This window comes from Mus caroli, unplaced genomic scaffold (assembly GCF_978045245.1).
Source record: "Mus caroli unplaced genomic scaffold, Mus_caroli_1 scaffold_20, whole genome shotgun sequence".
NCBI classification, from domain to species: domain Eukaryota; kingdom Metazoa; phylum Chordata; class Mammalia; order Rodentia; family Muridae; genus Mus; species Mus caroli.
Window position 1 is genome coordinate 22691453 of NW_028227275.1, and position 19735 is coordinate 22711187.

Here is a 19735-nt window from a genome sequence, read left to right on the forward strand (position 1 = left end):
AATGTGTGTTCTACAGGGCTAGAGAAAGACCAGAAATAACATACTAGGCTAACATGTGTGAAATACTCATAAACTGAAAGCATCTTTGATAGGACTGAATGTCACTCAGTTGATAGAGCTTGCCTAGGATACCATATATGATATCCTGAACTGTATATGCCCAGCAACGGGAAAAAGTCTCTTTTGTTATGCATCTTTACCATGGATTGGGTTGCCTGAGTCATAATGGCGACTGTGGTCTCCTGAGAAGGAGAAGAATAATTATACAGGTTGGATGTATTGAAAACTGTCTTGGCTGCATCCAGTCTAAGACCAGTCTGCAGGCTTTCTGTTCCTACCCTAATGATGTACACATAATTTTACTGTCAGTATAACTTTTGAAGTGTGATGAGTGGTGGGAAGGCATGAAACTTGTTGTTGCCTGAGGCGGATGGAATCTGAACAATGGGATTAGGATCTCGCTTTGTAGACTCACATGGGCAGACCCATGAGTTAGGATGAGGGGAATGTATATCTCACTAACCTTGGCATCTGTCCTGCTCTGACCTCCCATGGAATGCTCCACCTTCTCCCTGTTACTTCCCTACTTCTCAAGGGCCTGGTAGGCAGGCTGCTTTGACAAGCAAGGCCTCAAGACCTAGGCCAATCTCCTTCTTACCCATAGGGCTTCCCAGTGCTGGTTCTATAGCAAGCACTGACCTTATGACACTCGGACTTTTTGTGAAATGCTCAAATGGGAGAGTCCTCATGTGCATTGATATAACAATGGGAGATGGGGGAAATCCCAACCAACATCTTCCTTCTCATTGCTCCCAGTGTGGCTTATGCATTAGACCACATTAGGTACTGCTTCTCCACAGAATACGTGCAAACATCCCATGGGACTTGTGCTGGAAGACCATATCCTGATCTCACTGGGTCACTCATAAAATAGTCAAACAAACAACATTTTGTGTCCTAGTTTCTATATCCATGGCTTTCCATGACACATTTACTTTGTAAGATACCATATTATATGCATGCCAAGTGCTTGGTTTTTTTTTTAAGATTTATTTATTTATTTATTTATTTATTTATTTATTTATTTATTTATTATATTTAAGTACACTGTAGCTGTCTTCAGACACACCAGAAGAGAGCATCCAATCTCATTACAGATGGTTGTGAGCCACCATGTGGTTGCTGGGATAAGAATTTAGGACCTCTGGAAGAGCAGTCAGTGCTCTTAACCGCTGAGCCATCTCTCTAGCTCCCGTGTTTGGGCTTTGATATCTGAGCTTCCTCTTGGCCTAGACACTTTGTGGCTGTGTAGTATTGGGCAAATTTTGTCACCTTTCTGAACATCAGTGTTCTTATTTTCAAAATAAAGCAGTGGTTAACCTTGTTTGTCAGCCTGAATGGATTGAGGAGTGCCTATGACAAGAGGTAGCTGGAGGCAAACATCACTGAGGACATGTCCTTGGAGGGCTGTGTTTACTTTTTCTCTGTTTCCTGGCCACCATGGTATGAACTGGTCTGTTCTATCTCCCTGCAAAGATGTATTTAAGCCCCTAAAATTGGGTCAAAATAAATCGGGCCTTAAGTTGTTCTCAGGCATTCTATCAGATTGATAGAAAAATAACTAACATACAATGATTCCTCTCTCTTCAGTGTTGTGTGAAAGCTAAATGTGATAAAAAAAAAAAACCCATGAAGGGTTCATAAGTCTGTATATACATATAAAGTTTAAATAATGTTTTCTCAGCTAGGCTGATCATGCTCTCTCCAAGAGCCAAAGATCATCTAACAAAAACCTTGACCCCAGACCTGAGAAGTCCTCTTTTGAAGTCAGGGTTGTCCAAGAGATTCCCAAATCATTACAGACTATTGCTATTGCCTTTGGTTGCCCCGCAGAGGTAGAAGGTAAATCTCTATTGATAACAACAGCATAACAATAACTTCAGCAGCAGGGTCCAAAGGTCCCTGAGCTAGAACTGACCCGAAAACCTGCTCCCAAGGACCAGTTTTCACTGTATCAGATGGTGCCATAGAAGCTTGACCAGAGCAACCAACCGACCTCTCCTGCTCGGATGCAATGAGTCACAACAGTGACTAGGCAGAAGTGGCATGCATACCCTTGGTGGCAACCAACCGCTCTTTAGTTGGACTTGAGACCTATTCAATAAGGGAGAAAGCAAGCCTGGTCCTGGAAACCAAGACAACTATTTAGGGTTATTGAAGTCAGGAATCTTGGAGGAGAAGCCACAAATCACCACTTTACCAAGCCAGCATAATCCTTAACTAGACTCCAGTTTTCTTATACCACACAGGTAAGGGTAACTCTCACCACTTGTCAAAAACCAATATAACAGCAATAGCAAAAAATCTTTTTGCAACAGGGACCATCACAGAAAACCACCACCAATCAATCATGGCTACATTTACAAAACAACTCCTGCACCTAAGGCTTAGGAAACATTTCAGAAGAGGGGAGAGAAAGATTTTTTAAGAGCTAAAGAATCTTAAGAGTCAGAGGATCAGGGAGTTTGCTTGAGATTGTGTCCTGGTAATGTCAGAAGTTACACCCATAAAGTCTTACCAATATGATGCTGAAATATGAATTCAGCAGGGACAACACTAATATACATGCTAAAGTGGATGGGGAAAGTTCGTGAGGCCTCAAGCCTCAAGCTTACATCAAGAACTGTGGGCACTAAAGAATGCTGAGAGCCAGAGAAATGGTCTTCCCCAGGGAAGAGCGCACCAATTGGTTATCCATTACAAAAACTCAACTCTAACAACATGAATTTGAAATAAGTGTAGAGGGGTATATGGGAGTGTTTGAAAGGGGAAAGAGGAAGAGGATATATATTTTTTTTCACACACACATATATGTATATATGTGTATATATATATATGTATATATATATTAAAAGTAACATAATGTGTTTATTTGTTGTTGACTCAGTACAAGGCACAGAGTGCAACTTTCTTCATAATCACTGGAAAATTGACAGAGACTGGGTGGTAAGCCAATGATGTGATTCTTGTCTCGCATGGATGCTGTTTTGTTCTCTAGTACTCCTCAAAACACATGTATTGTTATTCAGGAAAATGAGTGCAACTGAGGATAATCATATTAAGTGAATTATACCGGTCTCAGAAAGACAAATATTTGTTTTCTCTCATTTGTGGCTCCGAGATTTTATGAAACAATGTATGTATATATGACAGTTAAGTAGAAGGCCAAACAGTTTGAGGGAACAAAGAGCAAGGGGACAAGAGGGAGGCTGGGGGATTACATGGTATATATTCAACATACAATATATATTTGTATGAAAATATCCTTATATAATAATACCACATCAAGGAAAAAAATTAAGATTTAAAAAAGGGGTAAATAGTATGGGTAGCACTATCAGTCCAAAAGAAAGAAAAAAGGAGAGGGGGAGAGGGAGAGGGAGAGGGAGAGGGAGAGGGAGAGGGAGAGGGAGAGGGAGAGGGAGAGGGAGAGGGAGAGGGAGAGGGAGAGGGAGAGGGAGAGGGAGAGGGAGAGGGAGAGGGAGAGGGAGAGGGAGAGGGAGAGGGAGAGGGAGAGGGAGAGGGAGAGGGAGAGGGAGAGGGAGAGGGAGAGGGAGAGGGAGAGGGAGAGGGAGAGGGAGAGGGAGAGGGAGGGAGACTGTGGAGCTGAAGAGTGGAGAGATGTGATTCATTGGTTAAGAGGACCTGAGCTTGATTCCAAATGCCAACACCATGATTCAGAATCGTCTGTAACTCCAGCTTCATGTATTCAACACCATCTTCTGGACTCTTTAGAGGCCATGTGGCATACAAACACACATGCAGGCAAACACTAATACTCATAAGATAAAATACAAAGGAAAACATTAGAAAGAGAGCAATTGCTAAAATGTCGGCAAGTATTTTACTATGTGAATACATTATCTAGCTATACATTCAGAAACCGTTTATTTTAAAAACTTGGATCAAACTAAGTATGTAATCCCTTTCATACACTAAAATATTCTAGTCATTATTATGTACCAATAAATATATTTTTGTATATCATTAAAATTTAGATGTCATCAGAGCTGGAGAGATGGCTCAGCAATTAAGAGCACTGACTGCTCTTCCAGAGGTCCTGAGTTCAATTCCCAGGAACCACATGGTGGCTCACAACCATCTGTAATGGGATCTGATGCCCTCTTCTGTATGTCTGAAGACAGTTACAATGTACTCATATACATGACATAAATAAATACATTTTAAAAGTTTAAAAAAAATTAGATATCCTCAAGCAGTTGTCAAATTAACCAGCTTCCCTTTCTTTTTGATGTGATAACTTGCTTTGTATATCATTATCAATGTGGCTTAGACTGAGGAAGGCTTTCCATGAGTATCTTACCTCAGAGAAACACGTTTGATGAGTGTGGGCTCATGGATTTCAAAAGTTTGTGAGAAAGAACATTTGGTGAATGGTAAAACCAACAAAACTATCACATTTCAGAGGCAAGAAACAGGAGCTGAAATTTACTTGCTGAGTCAATTATTATTCTTATTGCCGTGATCAAATAACGGATAAAAGATAAGTATTTGGGCTCATAGTTTAAAGTCCATCAAGGTGGATGACATGGAGGCAGGAACGTGAGTCTCCCAGGGTTACAAGGCAGAGAGACACAGATGCTGATACCCAGAGCACATTCTTCCCTTTCCCCTTTTGACTCAATCTGGTACTCTAACCCATTGACAGCGCCACTCACATTCAGGGTAGGTCTTCTCTTCTTGGTTACACCTCTCTGGAAGGGCCCTCACCTGCATTCCGAGAGGCTTGTCTCCTGGGTGATGCCAAAGCCAGTCTATATAACAGTGAAGATGAGCTATGACACTTGCCCAGAGTCCCACAGTGAGAAGGATTTGGAGCCCAGGCGTCCCAGTAGAGCCCTCCTCTTCCCATTAACCCAGACTGCTAGCTTTCTACCACCTTTCCCATAATTGTTAGTGCTTGGCACTGGTTTTTCATCCATGCATATGTTTATTCAGTATTTTATGCCTTATATACCCTTAAACTAGACTGTAAATCCTTAAGGGTGGTTAAAAAAAAAAGGCATATTTTGTTTTTCTCTGTATTTTAACAGCATCTGTTTCAATAAATAATTGATAACAGCAAGTGACATCATTAGTTATTAAATTATCCAGTACTTATTTATTGAACCTGTATTACATATGTGGGACTATGTAAAGAAAGAGAGAATAGACATGAGCAAGTTGGGGGAGGGGGATGGAGTCTAAAGAGATAGGGGAAGGGTAAAAAAGCCAATGCAAGACAATGGTTTCCTTAAAGTAAAATTTGATCCTGAGAAGTCTACAGGTGTGGCATAACACAGAGAAACAGGTCCTAGGCAGACAGAACACTAAGTTCAGAAGCTATGTGGATGAAACCAGAGCAACATATTCAAAAGAAAATGGATTTCTGTGTGTGTGGATCAGAGTCAGAGAGAGGAAGGGTGGGGTAGTATACAGTTAAGACTGGAAAGGTCGGAGGAAGCAAACTCAAACAGGATCTTGAGCCGTTGGGGAGACCTTCAGCAAAAGAACACGATGTTTACAATTATGAACTTATCACGCTTGCTACAGCGTTGAGAGTAGGCTCCAGGGCAGGCTAGCATGAAAGCAGGACGGATAGGATGCAGTGCTGGCTGCCTCCAACGTGGAGGGATTGGGAAGAGCTGTCTAGTTTAGGAAGCATGTTTTAGGAAGAACGAATAGGACTCACTGGGGATTCAGGAAAACAGTAAACGAAGGATAAATCCTAGGTGATTGGCCTGAGTACCTGGGAAGAAAGAGATACTGTTGACTAGGATGGGTATGGGGGAAGATGGCTACGTCGTGGGATGTGGAGAAGACATGGGGTGTTATGTGAACCGAGAGGGAGGAGGCAATAGTTCTGATGTGGGCACATCTGGGATGCTTTTAAGGCATCATTGGAACATAATAAGCTCTGCCAGGGCAGAGGGTTTGCCTGTGTGCATTATAATGTATCTTAGTGTCTAAGGCAGCAGTTGAGACATAAACTTGAACAAAAAATGCCCACAAGAAGTGTTGGATTTATGGTTGTTTAAATATTTTGGGCAAATGCAGATCCCTGGCAAAGCATAAATACATTCCTCCTTGGCTCTTATATGAGCAGCAAAGATCTCTGAGACAGTGGGTTTTCAAAGAGCTGAATGAAATATCCTAATAGGGTCAGCTCATACAGTCAAAGAGAGGCTCAAACGCTCAGCCTCTGACTAAAGTTTATGTGATCTTTCCTACCATATTCAAGGCCACCAAGGTAACCTGCTCACTGGGGGACCAAGGTCCCAAAGGGCTGCTGCAGTTTCTCTGAGTCACTTTTACTACTTCTGATAATAATGATGATTGTTATAGCATATGTCACAGTTCTTGCCTACCTTTATTTCTACCAATACCATTCATATTCTAACCAGTCTCAGGACTGAAGTGTTTCTGGATGCACCTGCTAGACATCAGAAAGCATGCCCCCAGAAGGCCCCTTCTGTGTGTCTTCCAGTCCCAGTGTGAAGGAGGTGCTGTGTTTCCAGGATCAGAAAAGGAGGCTGGTGAACTCAAAGAGTGTTGAAGTCAGGTTGATGCTCTGAATCCTCTTGGGAAGAAGATGGTTTCCTTTAGCAGAAGATAACCAAATTCAGACATAACACTTTTTCAGTGTTCAGTTAAGAACCGTTATATCGGGCCTAGCAAACACAGAAGTGGATGCTCACAGTCAGCTATTGGATGGATCACAGGGCCCCTAATGGAGGAGCTAGAGAAATTACCCAAGAGCTAAAGGGATCTGCAACCCTATAGGTGGAACAACAATATGAACTAACCAGTACCCCGGAGCTCATGTCTCTAGCTGCATATGTATCAGAAGATGGCCTAGTCGGCCATCAGTGGAAAGAGAGGCCCATTGGTCGTGCAAACTTTATATGCCTCAGTACAGGGGAACGCCAGGGCCAAGAAGTGGAAGTGGGTGGGTGGGGGAATAGGGGGGAGGGTATGGGGGACTTTTGGGATAGCATTGGAAATGTAAATGAGGAAAATACCTAATAAAAATTTTTTTAAAAAATAAATAAAATAAGATACAAGAAAAAAAAAGAACCGTTATACCAATACCATAGTTACTTAGTTTTATGTAAGTACACTGTCACTGTCTTCAGACACACCAGAAAAGAGCATATGATCCCATGGTTGTGAGCCACCATGTGGTTGCTGGGAATTTAATTCAGGACCTCTGGGAGAGCAGTCGGCACTCTTAATCACTGCGCCATCTCTCCAGCCCCTGATAGTTACTTTGAAAAAAAAATAGTTATCTTAGGTTTTTGTTGTTGTTGTTGTTGTTTTTCTATTTTTTTTTTAAATTTTTGTTCTAACACTGAACACCCACTGTGCCTTCACTCTCGGCTTAGTGCCTTCCCTACACCACCTCTCTGGGCCAGGTACTATTATCACCTGAGATGTTTCATCTTGATTGGACTGAGATGTATCTAGACCGCTATGGTATGCCCTACCTCTTTAAGTGTGCCAGTGAGGAGGTTTCCTGAAACGAAGGCCTGCTATGGATGTCTGAGACAGAAAGGAAAAGGGAAAAGGAGATATGTAGGCATTCCCTGCTTCCTGGCTGCCATGAGGTGAACATGTTTCCACTGTTGCCATGTGCCATCTTATGCTGGACTGGAAATAAAACCAGATGACTGGGGCCCCTACCATCTGAAACCAAACCTATTGCCTTGAATTACATTTCTTATGTATTTGGCCGCAACAACACAAAGCCAGCTAGCATGTTAGCATAGTGTCTGCCTTGCATGCATAAGGCCTGAAATTTAATTGCTAAGACTGGTGAGGGATTAGGTAGTTGGTTCCAGATAAGATAACGGGGCAAGGTGAATTGAATCCAGGCAGCCAGTCTCCAAAGCTGCCCTCAAGTGACAGTCCATTGGCCACTACTAAAGGCTACAGTGAGTGAGGGGATCTGCTCTCAGCCAGCTCCAGGACAGATAATCACCAACAGATAAGCTTGCTTACATAATGCTGCACAGCAGGGTGGACCTCTGTGCTGCCATGGACCTCTGTGCTGTGTTTTGTTTGTTTTTAGATGGCGTCCTTGTTTGTTGCTGAGACCATCCTCTAACTCTTGGGCTCAAGTGTTTTCTTCTGTTTCAACCTCTTGAGCAGCTGAGATTACAGGTGTGTTCTACCATACCCAGTCAATACTGTATTGGGGGGAGAAGGACACTTCTGGGGAGACTTGTAGCCATGGGAGACATGTTTTTCCCCCCATGGGGAGATTTGCCAGTGAGCTGAAATTTATTTCCTCAAATGTCTTTACCAGCCTATATGTGTATTCATTTGAGGAAGACAGTTTATACAGCAGATTACCCAGCTGACAGCTTTTGCAAAAACAGGGCAAGACTCTGGTAGGAAACGCTTCTCAACACAATTGTCTAGGTAAGTTCAGAACTATTTTTCCCAAAACATTCCCAGTGCAGGACCATACCTCACCACCACCCTGTGGTTGGTATTCTGCCTCTCTGGAGGAATAGTCTGTCCTCAGTGACAACAAGGCAGCCTCCTGGGAGTCAGAATCTGCTGTAGGGATAGCTGTCACTTGGGAAGTACTGTACAGAAGGGATTAGGGAGCTGTGCGTGGAGGACAGGTCTCAGTTAGAACTGCTTTTCTCTAGAAATATGGCTTATTTTACTCGTTTATCTTCTTCCTAGGAATAAGGCCGTGCCTACTTTTTTTTTTTTTTTGTCTAAAAAAACAAGTGGCTTTTGAATTGCTGGACTGATGTAGCTCATGAGTTCTACCAAGTGGAAGGAATAAGCGAGACCAGAGTGTTGCTCTGGGCCACCAGGTTTGTGGAGCCAAGAGAGGCAGGTTGGTGAGTGACGCAGTTAGCCACACGTGGGTAAAGACAGCCAGCCGGGATCCAGAGGAGTCTGGGGTCCCTGTACTAATGCAGGTGTCAATGAAGGACCTAGTACCTGCCTTCACACCAGGTGGTATAGAAGGGGGAGCCCAGACAAGTGGCCTTGCCTAGAACTACCCAAGAAGCAAACACCGTCCACTTAATGGCCTCTTGAAGTTGAATGTGACTCCCCAGGAGAGAGCAACTGTCTATGACATGGAAGAAAGTATGGGCATATGTGCTCAGTGACAGGCTGTGGAGTCACTTTAGGAACAGGTCCTGCAAACCAGTCATCACAGGTGATCAGCACACAAGGGTGGAGGCTGTATTATACAGGACATAAGGTTTGGGGAGTAAAGACTAGGAGCTGTGACCCTAGAAAGCTCCCCCTTGCCCTGTATTACAGCATGGGTGTGCTGAGAAAGGGGGAAGGGAAAAGTGGAGAAGGCAGGATTCAGTCTCCGCTCCACTCTTCTCAGCTACTTATGATCTCTGTGGTGAGGACACAGGGGAAGTACCTCTTTGTCTCTTCTAGAAAAGGAAAACGGCTTGGGAATTTATTGTTAGGGGAATAAAAACAAAGGAAGATCAAAGGGAATGTGGGCTAGCAGCAGAAGCTGGGTGAAGAAAGAAAAAGAGGGTGAAAAGAAAATGACTTGAGACTCTCCAAGAAAGAGGCTTCGTGTGTGGGCAGGCAGCAAGGCTCTTCCAAAGGGAGAGAGGGAACATTGGCTCCTGGGAGCTTAAGGTCAAGACTCGGGCCTGAGGAACAGGTCCAACCTAAGAAGGCCCAGAAAGATCTGTCTCTCAGACCAAGCATGCAGGGCTGAGTCCAGTATAGATCTGGTGCCTGACTGCGTAAAGGACTTTCCTGTCCCCTTGGGCTTCTGGGTATTCTCAAGGAGAAAACAGGGCCAGGTGTCTGGCTAATGCACACCTTAGTCTTACAGAGTTGGGAAAAGGGCACAGGAAGAAATGCTGGAGTGATTTATCTCCTGGCCTCTCTCAAGTGGCAAAACCTTTCCAGCTGTTTCATGGTTGTTCTCAGAGCTGCATTTTAGCCATACTTTCCTCAGAACAAACATTACGCAATGTCGCAGCAGGAATTCTCTTCCCCTTCCCCCTCATTACAGATAAGTCCATATGTACAGAGCGGCTAGGATGTGGGCAACATCTAGCGCATACGTTCTGCTGCCACTTAGAAGCAAGCTACCTTTCTACACCAGGAAGTCTTGTTCAGGACGGAAGAGCGCTCAGTGGATTGTCTTCCTGTTCAAGTATCCCTCCTGCCCCGCAATTTCTCCCCTGTAATGTCTACTACTCAAGGACCAGCCCTAGACTCCAGAGCTCAACAGAAGGGGCTGCAGTCTCCCACCTCAGCACCTCCACCCGCACTGTCTGCGGCACTCCACGCTGCATGCACTCGCTGCCTTTTTTGGTAGCTATTTGTGTCTGCCCGTGGTAGCGTCTGGCAGCTGCAGACTCTTATTTACTTTCCTTAGAGCATATCCACCAACTAGCTTGCTCCTGAGATGTGCTGAATAAATGGCCCGGGATGACTGACTGCACCAATAGACTCATCTGCCTCTCCCTGGGGCTAGTACTCTCGATGGTTGACGGTCTCTTCTTTTGTCTCTTTAGGGTCCTGTGATGCACTAAGCAATTTGTTTCCTTCTCTCGAAGATAAGTGTTTCTTATTTTGACCAAAACACCATTTTGGTTAATGGTGTTAAGTTCCATGGTGAAATATTGCTAATTTCTTATTTTAAAATTGGCCTCCCATTGGGAGGAAAGGAAAGGAGGCAAAAGCCCAGTAGGCATGCAGTAGGCATGCAGTAGGCGTGCAGTAGGCATGCAGTAGGCATGCAGTAGGCGTGCAGTAGAGATGTCTTGTACAGATGAATGAAAGAATACAGGGTTGTGGCAGGAGTAATTAGAAAATTAGATAAAAAATACAAATAGCGATAATAAAAAAGGATGAAGGCACAAGAGACTTAGGGAAAAGCACGGGACGAGCTCAAGGCTAATTAGATTGTGAACCAGCACTTCCAGATTGACCAGAAAGTTGACTTCATAATTTAAAAAGCAGAAAGGCAGTGAGGAAAGACAGACTGAAGACAAACCCAGGGTCTGATATCCATTTAGCTACTGTGTGACCTTGGGCAAATGACTCAATCTTTCTGTACTCATTGTGTTATTTTAAAACCTATTTTGATGCCGGGTGTGGTGGCGCACGCCTTTAATCCCAGTAGAGGCAGGCAGATATCTGAGTTCGAGGTCAGCCTGGTCTACAGAGTGAGTTCCAGGACAGCCAGGGCTGTCTTGAAACCCTGTCTCAAAAAACAAACAAACAAACAAACAAACAAAACAACAAAAAAAACTTATTTTGAAATAATTTTTAGATTTACACAAATGCTGTAGAAATAGTATGCAGTTTCCACTTACACTCTCCACCCTTCCTGGATGCTAATACTGTTCATAATCATAGTGAAGTATAAAAACCAAGACATAAACATTAACACAATAACTAATACAACTGAATACCTTATTGGGATTTTCCCATCACTTCCCCCGCCCCTCCAGTATTCACTAAAGCTTGGATTTTCAACTTCCATGACCTCGACATGTTCAAAAGCATTGCCTGACCATGAACCCGAGCATGTCTGACATTTTCCCATTCCTAGATTCTGGTTCGCTCCTGCAGCAAGAACACATAAAGGTGACATCACACCTCTTTAAAGCAGATTAAGTAAGGGTAGAAGAGGACATGCATCATTACTGGCCAAGAAACCTGGAGGTGGTATCTGTGGCTGGGTTTCTCCGCTGTTCTGTTCTGTGATTATCCAGGATCTCGTAGAAAGTTGCTTGGGGATGCAAATACCCCATCTCTCATCACATTTCGTTTTGCCTAATAACTTTGGAATGCATCAGTGGTTCTACATACAATGTTGATGGTTGTTGTGTCCTTATGGGGCTCCCCAGTTACCTCAATCCTCCAACTCTTACATCAATTCTATAAATAAGAATACCATCATTATTTGTTTTGCTGTCTAAGTTTCACTTTCTTTCTCAGGACAGCTATAAAAGGAGCACGGTTAAAAAATGGGAAAATATCTGGTTCAGAGCATCTACTAAAATCGGTGTAGAGGTACTTTAATCTAGCAATATGACTGCTCTGGCTGGAATACAGATGCATCCTTACTATGCTCTTTTAACCCCCAACAATGAAGGTAAAGTTAGTTTATAGAAGGAAATACTCACGTTTGAAAATGATGTGTGAGAGGGAGACAAAGCAACACATCAGAGAAAGATCTGACAGAATAAGATATGTCCAACTCTCATGAGGAAAGAGGAAACCGAGGCAATGTAAGAGGGAGTGGTGCAGAGGGAGATGGGAAGGAGGCAGTTTTACTGGAACAGTTATACAGTTAGAGAGAACAAGCTAGACACAGGAGAAGACAGAATGAGCCAGAGAATGCTAAGGAACCAGAGAATTAGAATATATTGCTCAAGTTAGTATGGGGCCAAGCAGAGCAATTCAGTCAGAAGCCGAGAGAAGCCAGTTTGAATCAGTCAGCTTGGAGAGGAGTTTGGAGCCTGGCAGCTGAGTTGAACCAGCCTTCAGACTTCAGAAAGAACTATAAAGGTTGATCTTATTGAGCAGTAAGTCTCAAAGACTAGAAACATTCTAGGCCTAGATTGGATTGTGCAGAGGCTAGAAGCTTCCAGGTCTAGGCCTAGGTTAGCAGATAGAGGCAGTGGGTCTGGGAGATGATGATTCCATAAGGCAAATAAAAGATACTTCCACAAATAGGTGAGGTTTCCTTCCCTTTTTGTGTGGTGCGTATACATGGTCATGTGTATATTCATATGTATATGCAGATTATGTGTGTGTGTGCATGGGTGGGGTGAGGAGAGGTCGGTGTCTAGTGTCTTCTTCAATTTCTCTCCACCTTATCTTTTGAGCCAGGGTGTATCATTGAATCTAGAACTCTTAAGTTCAGCAAGGCTGAAAGAATCCGGAATCCACCTGTCTCCTCCCCACCCCTCTCAGCATCCTTTCATTTCTTTGTAGAAAGTCACACTAATTTGGAGGCAGTCTACTATAAGTAATTCAAAGTCATTCTGGTATCATTCTCTTTGGATGTTACACAGCCTTTCCACCTTTCAGTATAAAGTGATCAGAATTAGCTATTTACGAGCTGGTTGGTGGAAATTCCTTGGAATCTGCCTTTGATGACGGTACAGACTGAAGTTTTAATCACTTTGCCCTTGATTTGTATGAAAATAGATGCTTGAGAATACTTGAAAACACTCTCTTCTCATAAGTAGTTTAAGTGTTTTCCCAGAAATCTTGTTTACATTCTGAAGTTGCAGCTAAACTATTTTCAGAGATAGCCCAAAGCATACCTCACCCCGGCTATGGGTGCCCCATCTCTAGCTCTGCTCTGCGTCAGGGAATCGCTGGTTCATCATCAACTCCCAAGATTGATGGAAAAAGTCCAAGTTTTGTTTAAAATTAGATTTTTTTAAACTTCTGGCAATTCACTTGTAAGTTAAGGTCTAATTTTTTTTTTTTTAAAGAACAGGGTCTTAAAGATGTGAGAGTAAAGAGAGCTGGAAATTTCAAATAAGTCACGAAACAGTAAAATCACTCTGTTTATGGGAACTTTCATTTTCCCATCCATTTTTATCAGTAAGAAATCAAGACCACCAGGAGATTTGCTTAAAAAAAAATCAACAACTCTGGGTCAGTGTGGTTTGCAAGCTCCTGTGGATTCCCTGTAATTCTGTCTTAGTTTGGGGTGGGATGGAAATCTGTAGTTGTAGTTAGTATCACCCTCAATGCAGGTGACATGCAGGACACTGGAGAGGTGAAAGCCCAGATTATATGGGTTTGGATCTCACAACAGCCACCCATCTCCTAGCACCTTAGTTTACCCACTGAGGATGGGAAAGCTTCTTCAGGGTACCTTAATGTGAAGACATGTGGTGCATGTAATATGGTGATCATTTGCCTGCCAGGCCTGTGGACACAGGCCTCTTCCTGAGGAATGATGTTTGGAGACACATCTGTACATGAAGTCAGTTGGACTTAGCCTCTAATGCTTTTCTTCATCCCTTGGGCTTCATCCTCGTCAATGATATTCACCACCATTGCCAGGGTCTTTGCTGGAAAGCTATGGAGGCTGCAGACTGAGGCTAAGTGTAAGTACGGGTACATGTAACAAAGGCTGATTGACCCTCTGCCAGCCAGAGAGAGCCATGACCCACAATGAGAGTCTTCTTAGCATTAGATGGAGCTTACTAGTGAGTCAAATCAGAAATTGTGCTATTCGTAAAATTCAACCAACCAAGAACCTATAATATCTATATTAAAAAGTAGTAACTGAGCCACGCATCTAACCTCCCACTGAGAGGCCTTCCTGAGCCCTAGCCACAGAGGCTGCCTAGCTAGCAGACTCTCTCCCCTCCCTGCAGTAACCTGCTAGAGCTCTCCCCCTACCTTCCCCCTTCGGATCCCTGGCCAGAGTCAGCCCAAGGGTCCTTTCTCAGCTCTTCCATGACCTACAGCGCTCTGGGATGTCCAAGAGCAAGAACTAGTCGTCCCAGGCTACCATGAGGCCCAGGGACCCCAAGACCGGCTCTTTGGTGATACCCCAGTGTTCTGTGGTGCCTGAGAATCAGAGACTGAGCCTTCCCCATCCCCTGGAGAGGGGTTGTGTGGCCTGTGAGGCCTGATGCCCGTCCAGGGTGGTTCCATGGGGTCCCACTGCAGTCTGCCCAAGCTCTGGCAGGAGGCAGGTCTCCCACCCCTTTATTTCTGCACGCGCAGTGCCCCACAGCCATAGAGACAGCAACCATCGGGTTCTCACCCCCAACTCCGTCCCTGGATGCCATATAGAAGCTCCACCTTTAGTGTTTCCAAACTCTACGCTCACTGTGCTCTTAGACCTGGCTTCTGGCATTTCTCAGAGCTTTAAGGTGGCTTTCTGGGCTTGAAGATGTTAGGGATACAGAGAGAGGAGTGGAGTGATTCATCCCTCCCTGGGAACTACCTCCATGCTTCCTTAGATGAGCAGCTCCGGGCAGGCTGGCCTTTTACATTTCTGAGAAGTGCTGATGGACAGAAGGGAGATATGCAGATAGATGTGGCCCGGTGCTATGCTGTCAAAGCTCACAACCAAGACACAGGTCTTAAAAACACTGTTGGAAATGGGTGGATAGGGAGGCTAGGAATTGAAATACTTGTAGATTCTGTCAGACTTGCAGGCAGTTAGGGTGAAGTGAGGAGGAAGAAGGCAGTATGGTGGGCAATCTCAGGGCCTGGGAAGGAAATTGACCATCATAGAAGAGACAAAGACAGGTAGGAGAGATATCAAAGACAGACAAACCCAGACAAGAAATACACTTAAGAATAATACATGTTGGCTCAAATACAGAAACATTCAAGTAGTTCCTTACCTCGTTAAATCTCATCACAAGGTCTTCAAGGGCATTGCGTTCTCCACTTTGAGACGAGAGGATGGATTCTGAGATGGATGCTTTGAGACGGGGCAGTGATCTCTGGCATTCAGGTGAACTCAAGTCCCGGGTTAAGAAACAGAGGTAGTCCATGGGCAGGACCCTGCGGTAAATGTTCTGTTCCTGTTCTGTTAGGATGCTGGCTACTTCCTCCGGGAACTGAATGAGGGGCTGGAGATCAATCAGCTCCTTGCTGATTCCAGCTGAACTTGAAGGAACAGAATTGGAATTGGCCATAGAGGTGCCCGGTTGGCGTTCTGGAAAAAAAAAATTATGGTTATACCAAGACTGGGATCCCTGACAATAGATATTTACTGGAAAGCCAGCCAAAACCTTACAGATGTCTAAGCTTAGTGAGCAGCCCTAAACTGTCATACTTGCACACATAGAGACCTTCCTCACATCTGTTCTCCCACATCCCTGGGAGGTGGAGGCAGAAGCATCATTAATTGAACACATCACTATCCAACAAGCTCACTATAAAATTTTATAGATCATCCACTTCTTTATCTTTCTTGGTTAGTCATCAGAGTTAAGATAAATAAGGTCGAGTGTGTGCACAGCTAGACGAGTTTGAGGACAGAAGACTGCACCTGGATGTGCACATTTGTTAAAAAATGCATAGACCCTCTAAAACACAGTTTCAAAGCATCATGGTATATTCTACCGTCCCCACACCTGCAAAGGCTTCTATTTCACCGAGGACTAGCTATTTTTCATGTTACCCCTGGTAACAAGAATGTGGCAGAGGAATACGAGGTAGGAGTGGTAAGTGCAACAGGGAGAAGAACCGAAGGCAGGGATGTATAGGTTCGCACAGTTCCCTTAATAGAACAGACACACACTTCTCTTTACTTTCCTACCTTTCTACTCTAGTTCTTAGCTTAGCTATCTGCCCAAATTCATTCATTCATTCATTCATTCATTCATTCCCCATTTTTAACTAAGCCATTTGCTATTTTCCTGCGGATGACCCCGAACTTCTGCTTCTTTTGAGTACTAGAATTGCAGGTGTTTAGGTAGTACTGGAACCCAAACACAGGACCATGTGTATTCTCAAGTACTCCATCAGCTGAGCTATATCCCCATCCCTGGGAGAACATCCAGCTTTGTGGTTAAACAACTTTGGGAAAGGTTAAACATTCATGTTACACAATCTCTTCCTAGAGATACTTCAGGCACACTGGTACATTACCACAGACTCTGAAGGGCTTTCGGTAAAGAGCCCATTTGCATTATCTTAGGCCAGCATCACCCACACTCACTTTATCTAATATCTAGTTGATCATTCTGTACAACTAGCATTCTTGGAACCTCTTCTGGAAACACTACTATGTGATCCAAACTACCCACAATCTCGATCTTGTGCATGTCTTTTCTCATAGCAGACCTCCTGGACATCTTTATATTCTCATACTGCTACAGTAGAGATCATATGCTATGCAACCAGAATCATATCTGCCTCCTGTTATTAAAGGTCTAAGTGGTCCTTGTTAAGATAAGGCCCATCTGTCTTCCTGATAACACCACACTCCTAGACTCCCACCTCTGCCAAGCTGGAAGTGCTGGGCAGCTACCAGTTCTAGAAGGAATTTCATAGCTTTCCGATTTCAACTCTTTCACTCTCTCTTGCTGAGATCTTTGGGTGTAGCACCACAAATGGCTCTACCACGGAATCACTCAGTGTGGTGGAGAGCATCTATAATTTCAGGACTAGAGAAGGTGAGACAGGGAGATTGTGAGTTTAAAGCCAGTCTAGATGAGACAGTGAATTTCAAGCCAGCCAGGGCTTAACAGTGAGTGGTGAGACCTTAACTAAAAAAAAAAAAGAAAAATCTTTAAGGTTCCACTGTCTTTGCCCTCCACTGATACAACGCTAGATGGTTCTAAACTTATTCCTGGTAACAATTTCTGTTTTGTTTTCCCTATAAATTCTATCATAGCCACATGACCACATCTGTTTAATCCTAAAAGTCAGATAGGTGACTGAGGGACTCACTTTATACTTATCTGTCTCCTGGACTAAACCACCAAAAACCTACTGTAGCAGAAATTGGGGATTATCACTTGGTTCCTCTAACCTTATATTTTTAAAAGTCTAACATGTATCCCAGAATCTAGCCACTGTGACCCCAAAGTTCAATTCTTTGAATAGTTTATAAAATAGCTGTGCTTCCTGGAAATTGAATCACACTAAAGCTAGATGCCAGGGACAGTTTTTTGGTACCGATACTTTATGTACAGTGGAATGAGTCACATACAGAATGCTTTTTCTCAGAAGCATCTCACTTGAAAACATGGTTTCAAAATAAAGTATTCTACAGAGGAAATAACAGTAAATCTTCTGTAGTAACAACTTGTGTAATATGTAATAGACAAGATGATGAAACAAAATGCATAAATAAGATGATATATTTGAAACAACAGTATATCCTGAGATACAAATCACTGTTCACAATGATGGATCTGTTGATAAGTAGGATTGATGGAGATGAGAATAAAATAGTTTTAAAAAAAAAGAAAGAAACATAATCAGAGTAATCACAATAGATCTAATGGCCTGTGACATCATGTCCAAAGAAAACAGATCAAGGCTGCAAGGCTTGAAACATATTTGGGCTTTCCCACAAGTTTTCTAAAGGCAGGAATACACCGGGAGTTTATATAATCACAAGGTAACATCATACAAGTATCCTTGGGACACAGTTTTCTATCACCAGTTCCCACGCTTTGAGCAGGTACTACATTCTTCCTTCTCTCATCCTTGCTGGACCCTCCTGCTCACAGCCTTCCTCTTCACATGCTATCCCCTCCTACCTCATCAGCCTATCAGCGCAGCCTCCCTCTACACAGCCTGATGCTGCCTTAGAGACCTGGAGCTCACCACTTCTAATCTTTCTCACCTGTGCACCCACAGGGAGTGTAAGCTGTCTCTTGCAAAAACCTTCTTAGAAAGTTTCTGATGAATAAAACTATCTTCCCCACCTATGTGTGGCAACTCATTACTCTACTCTACTCTACTCTACTCTACTCTACTCTACTCTACTCTACTCTACTCTACTCTACTCATAATCCTAGTTTTGGGTTGGGGCTGGAGAGATGGAAACAGGAAGGTACCGAGTTCAAGGCCAGATGAACTACAGGTCTTTCGCTCAAAACCCAAAACTCAACCTAAAATTATCTACCTCACTTTCAGGCTCAGCCACACAGTCTTCTGTAATGCTCACTCTACAGCTGAATATTGAGACTATCACAGTCCAGACACAGACACCAGGAGACAAAGTAACTTCAAATTGTGATTCTTTGCTCAAGTAAAAGGTTCCTATACTTTCTATGGAAATTCAGGAGAGTCAGTATTCAAAATTTATTCATTTATATTTATTTTAAATGTATGTGGGCGTGAGTGTGCTCTATACCACACACGTGGAGGTCAGAGGGCAACTTGCAAGAGTCAATTCTCTCCTTCTGCCATGTGAGTCCCAGGGATTGAACTCAGGTCACCAGGCTTGATGGCACGGACCTTTACCTGCTGAGCCATCTCACTGTCTCCCAGGAGATTCCATATTATCATCCAGATTTGACTCCCAAGAGCTCAGATAAGGTGACATAAGCAGTAAGTCAGAACTGACATCTGAACAGGATCTATTTGCCTTCAAATCCCATGTCCTCATTATTCAGCATGCTGTCACCTTGACTTCCCAGTTTTACACATTACAAGAGATTTTGGTTAGTGTGAAGCAATTCTGTTTGTCACATTACTTGGAGGGATCAAATAAAATGACCTCTTTCAACGTTAAAGGTGAGAGTGTGGCCCAGAAGGTCGTCTTCTCTCCCTCAGCCTGAAGTGTCTCTTTAATTGTCATGCTGTAGCCTGCAGACACTCAGGTGGGTCCTTTGTGAATTCATAGGAATTTCCCATGTTTTAAATCAGAACTGTCTAAAGTATGTGATACAGGATTTATACAAAGCATAACAGATTAATAATTTACAGGAAATAGTGGATTCAAACAAAGGTAAAGATATTTTTACTCACTTTCTTTAATTTTTTTAATATTAAACTATTTTTTAGATTCTAAGAAAGGCTGTTCTGTATGAGCAGTGATCTTTTCTTATTTACTAAATCCTAACATCAGAGTGCTAGAACACGGTAGGCACATAGTAAATGAACAGACAAATTTTGACATCATTTTTCTTGCATCCATTGAGAGGTGCTGTTCGACTTGAAGGCCGGCCTCTAATCACTGAGCACGCACACGATTGCT

The 19735-nt window shown here is 43.3% G+C and overlaps 1 protein-coding gene across 8 annotated transcripts in view; it reads right to left on the minus strand.

Annotated features, from left to right (window-relative positions):
• Plce1 (phospholipase C epsilon 1) overlaps nucleotides 1-19735 on the minus strand; it is a 314749-nt gene that overhangs the window by 136936 nt on the left and 158078 nt on the right. For all 8 annotated transcript variants that reach the window (XM_029472801.2, XM_029472803.2, XM_021151795.3 and 5 more), the window contains one exon: nucleotides 15414-15730. In XM_029472801.2, coding sequence (XP_029328661.1) covers nucleotides 15414-15730 — 317 coding nt within the window. The remainder of the gene's footprint in view (nucleotides 1-15413; nucleotides 15731-19735) is intronic.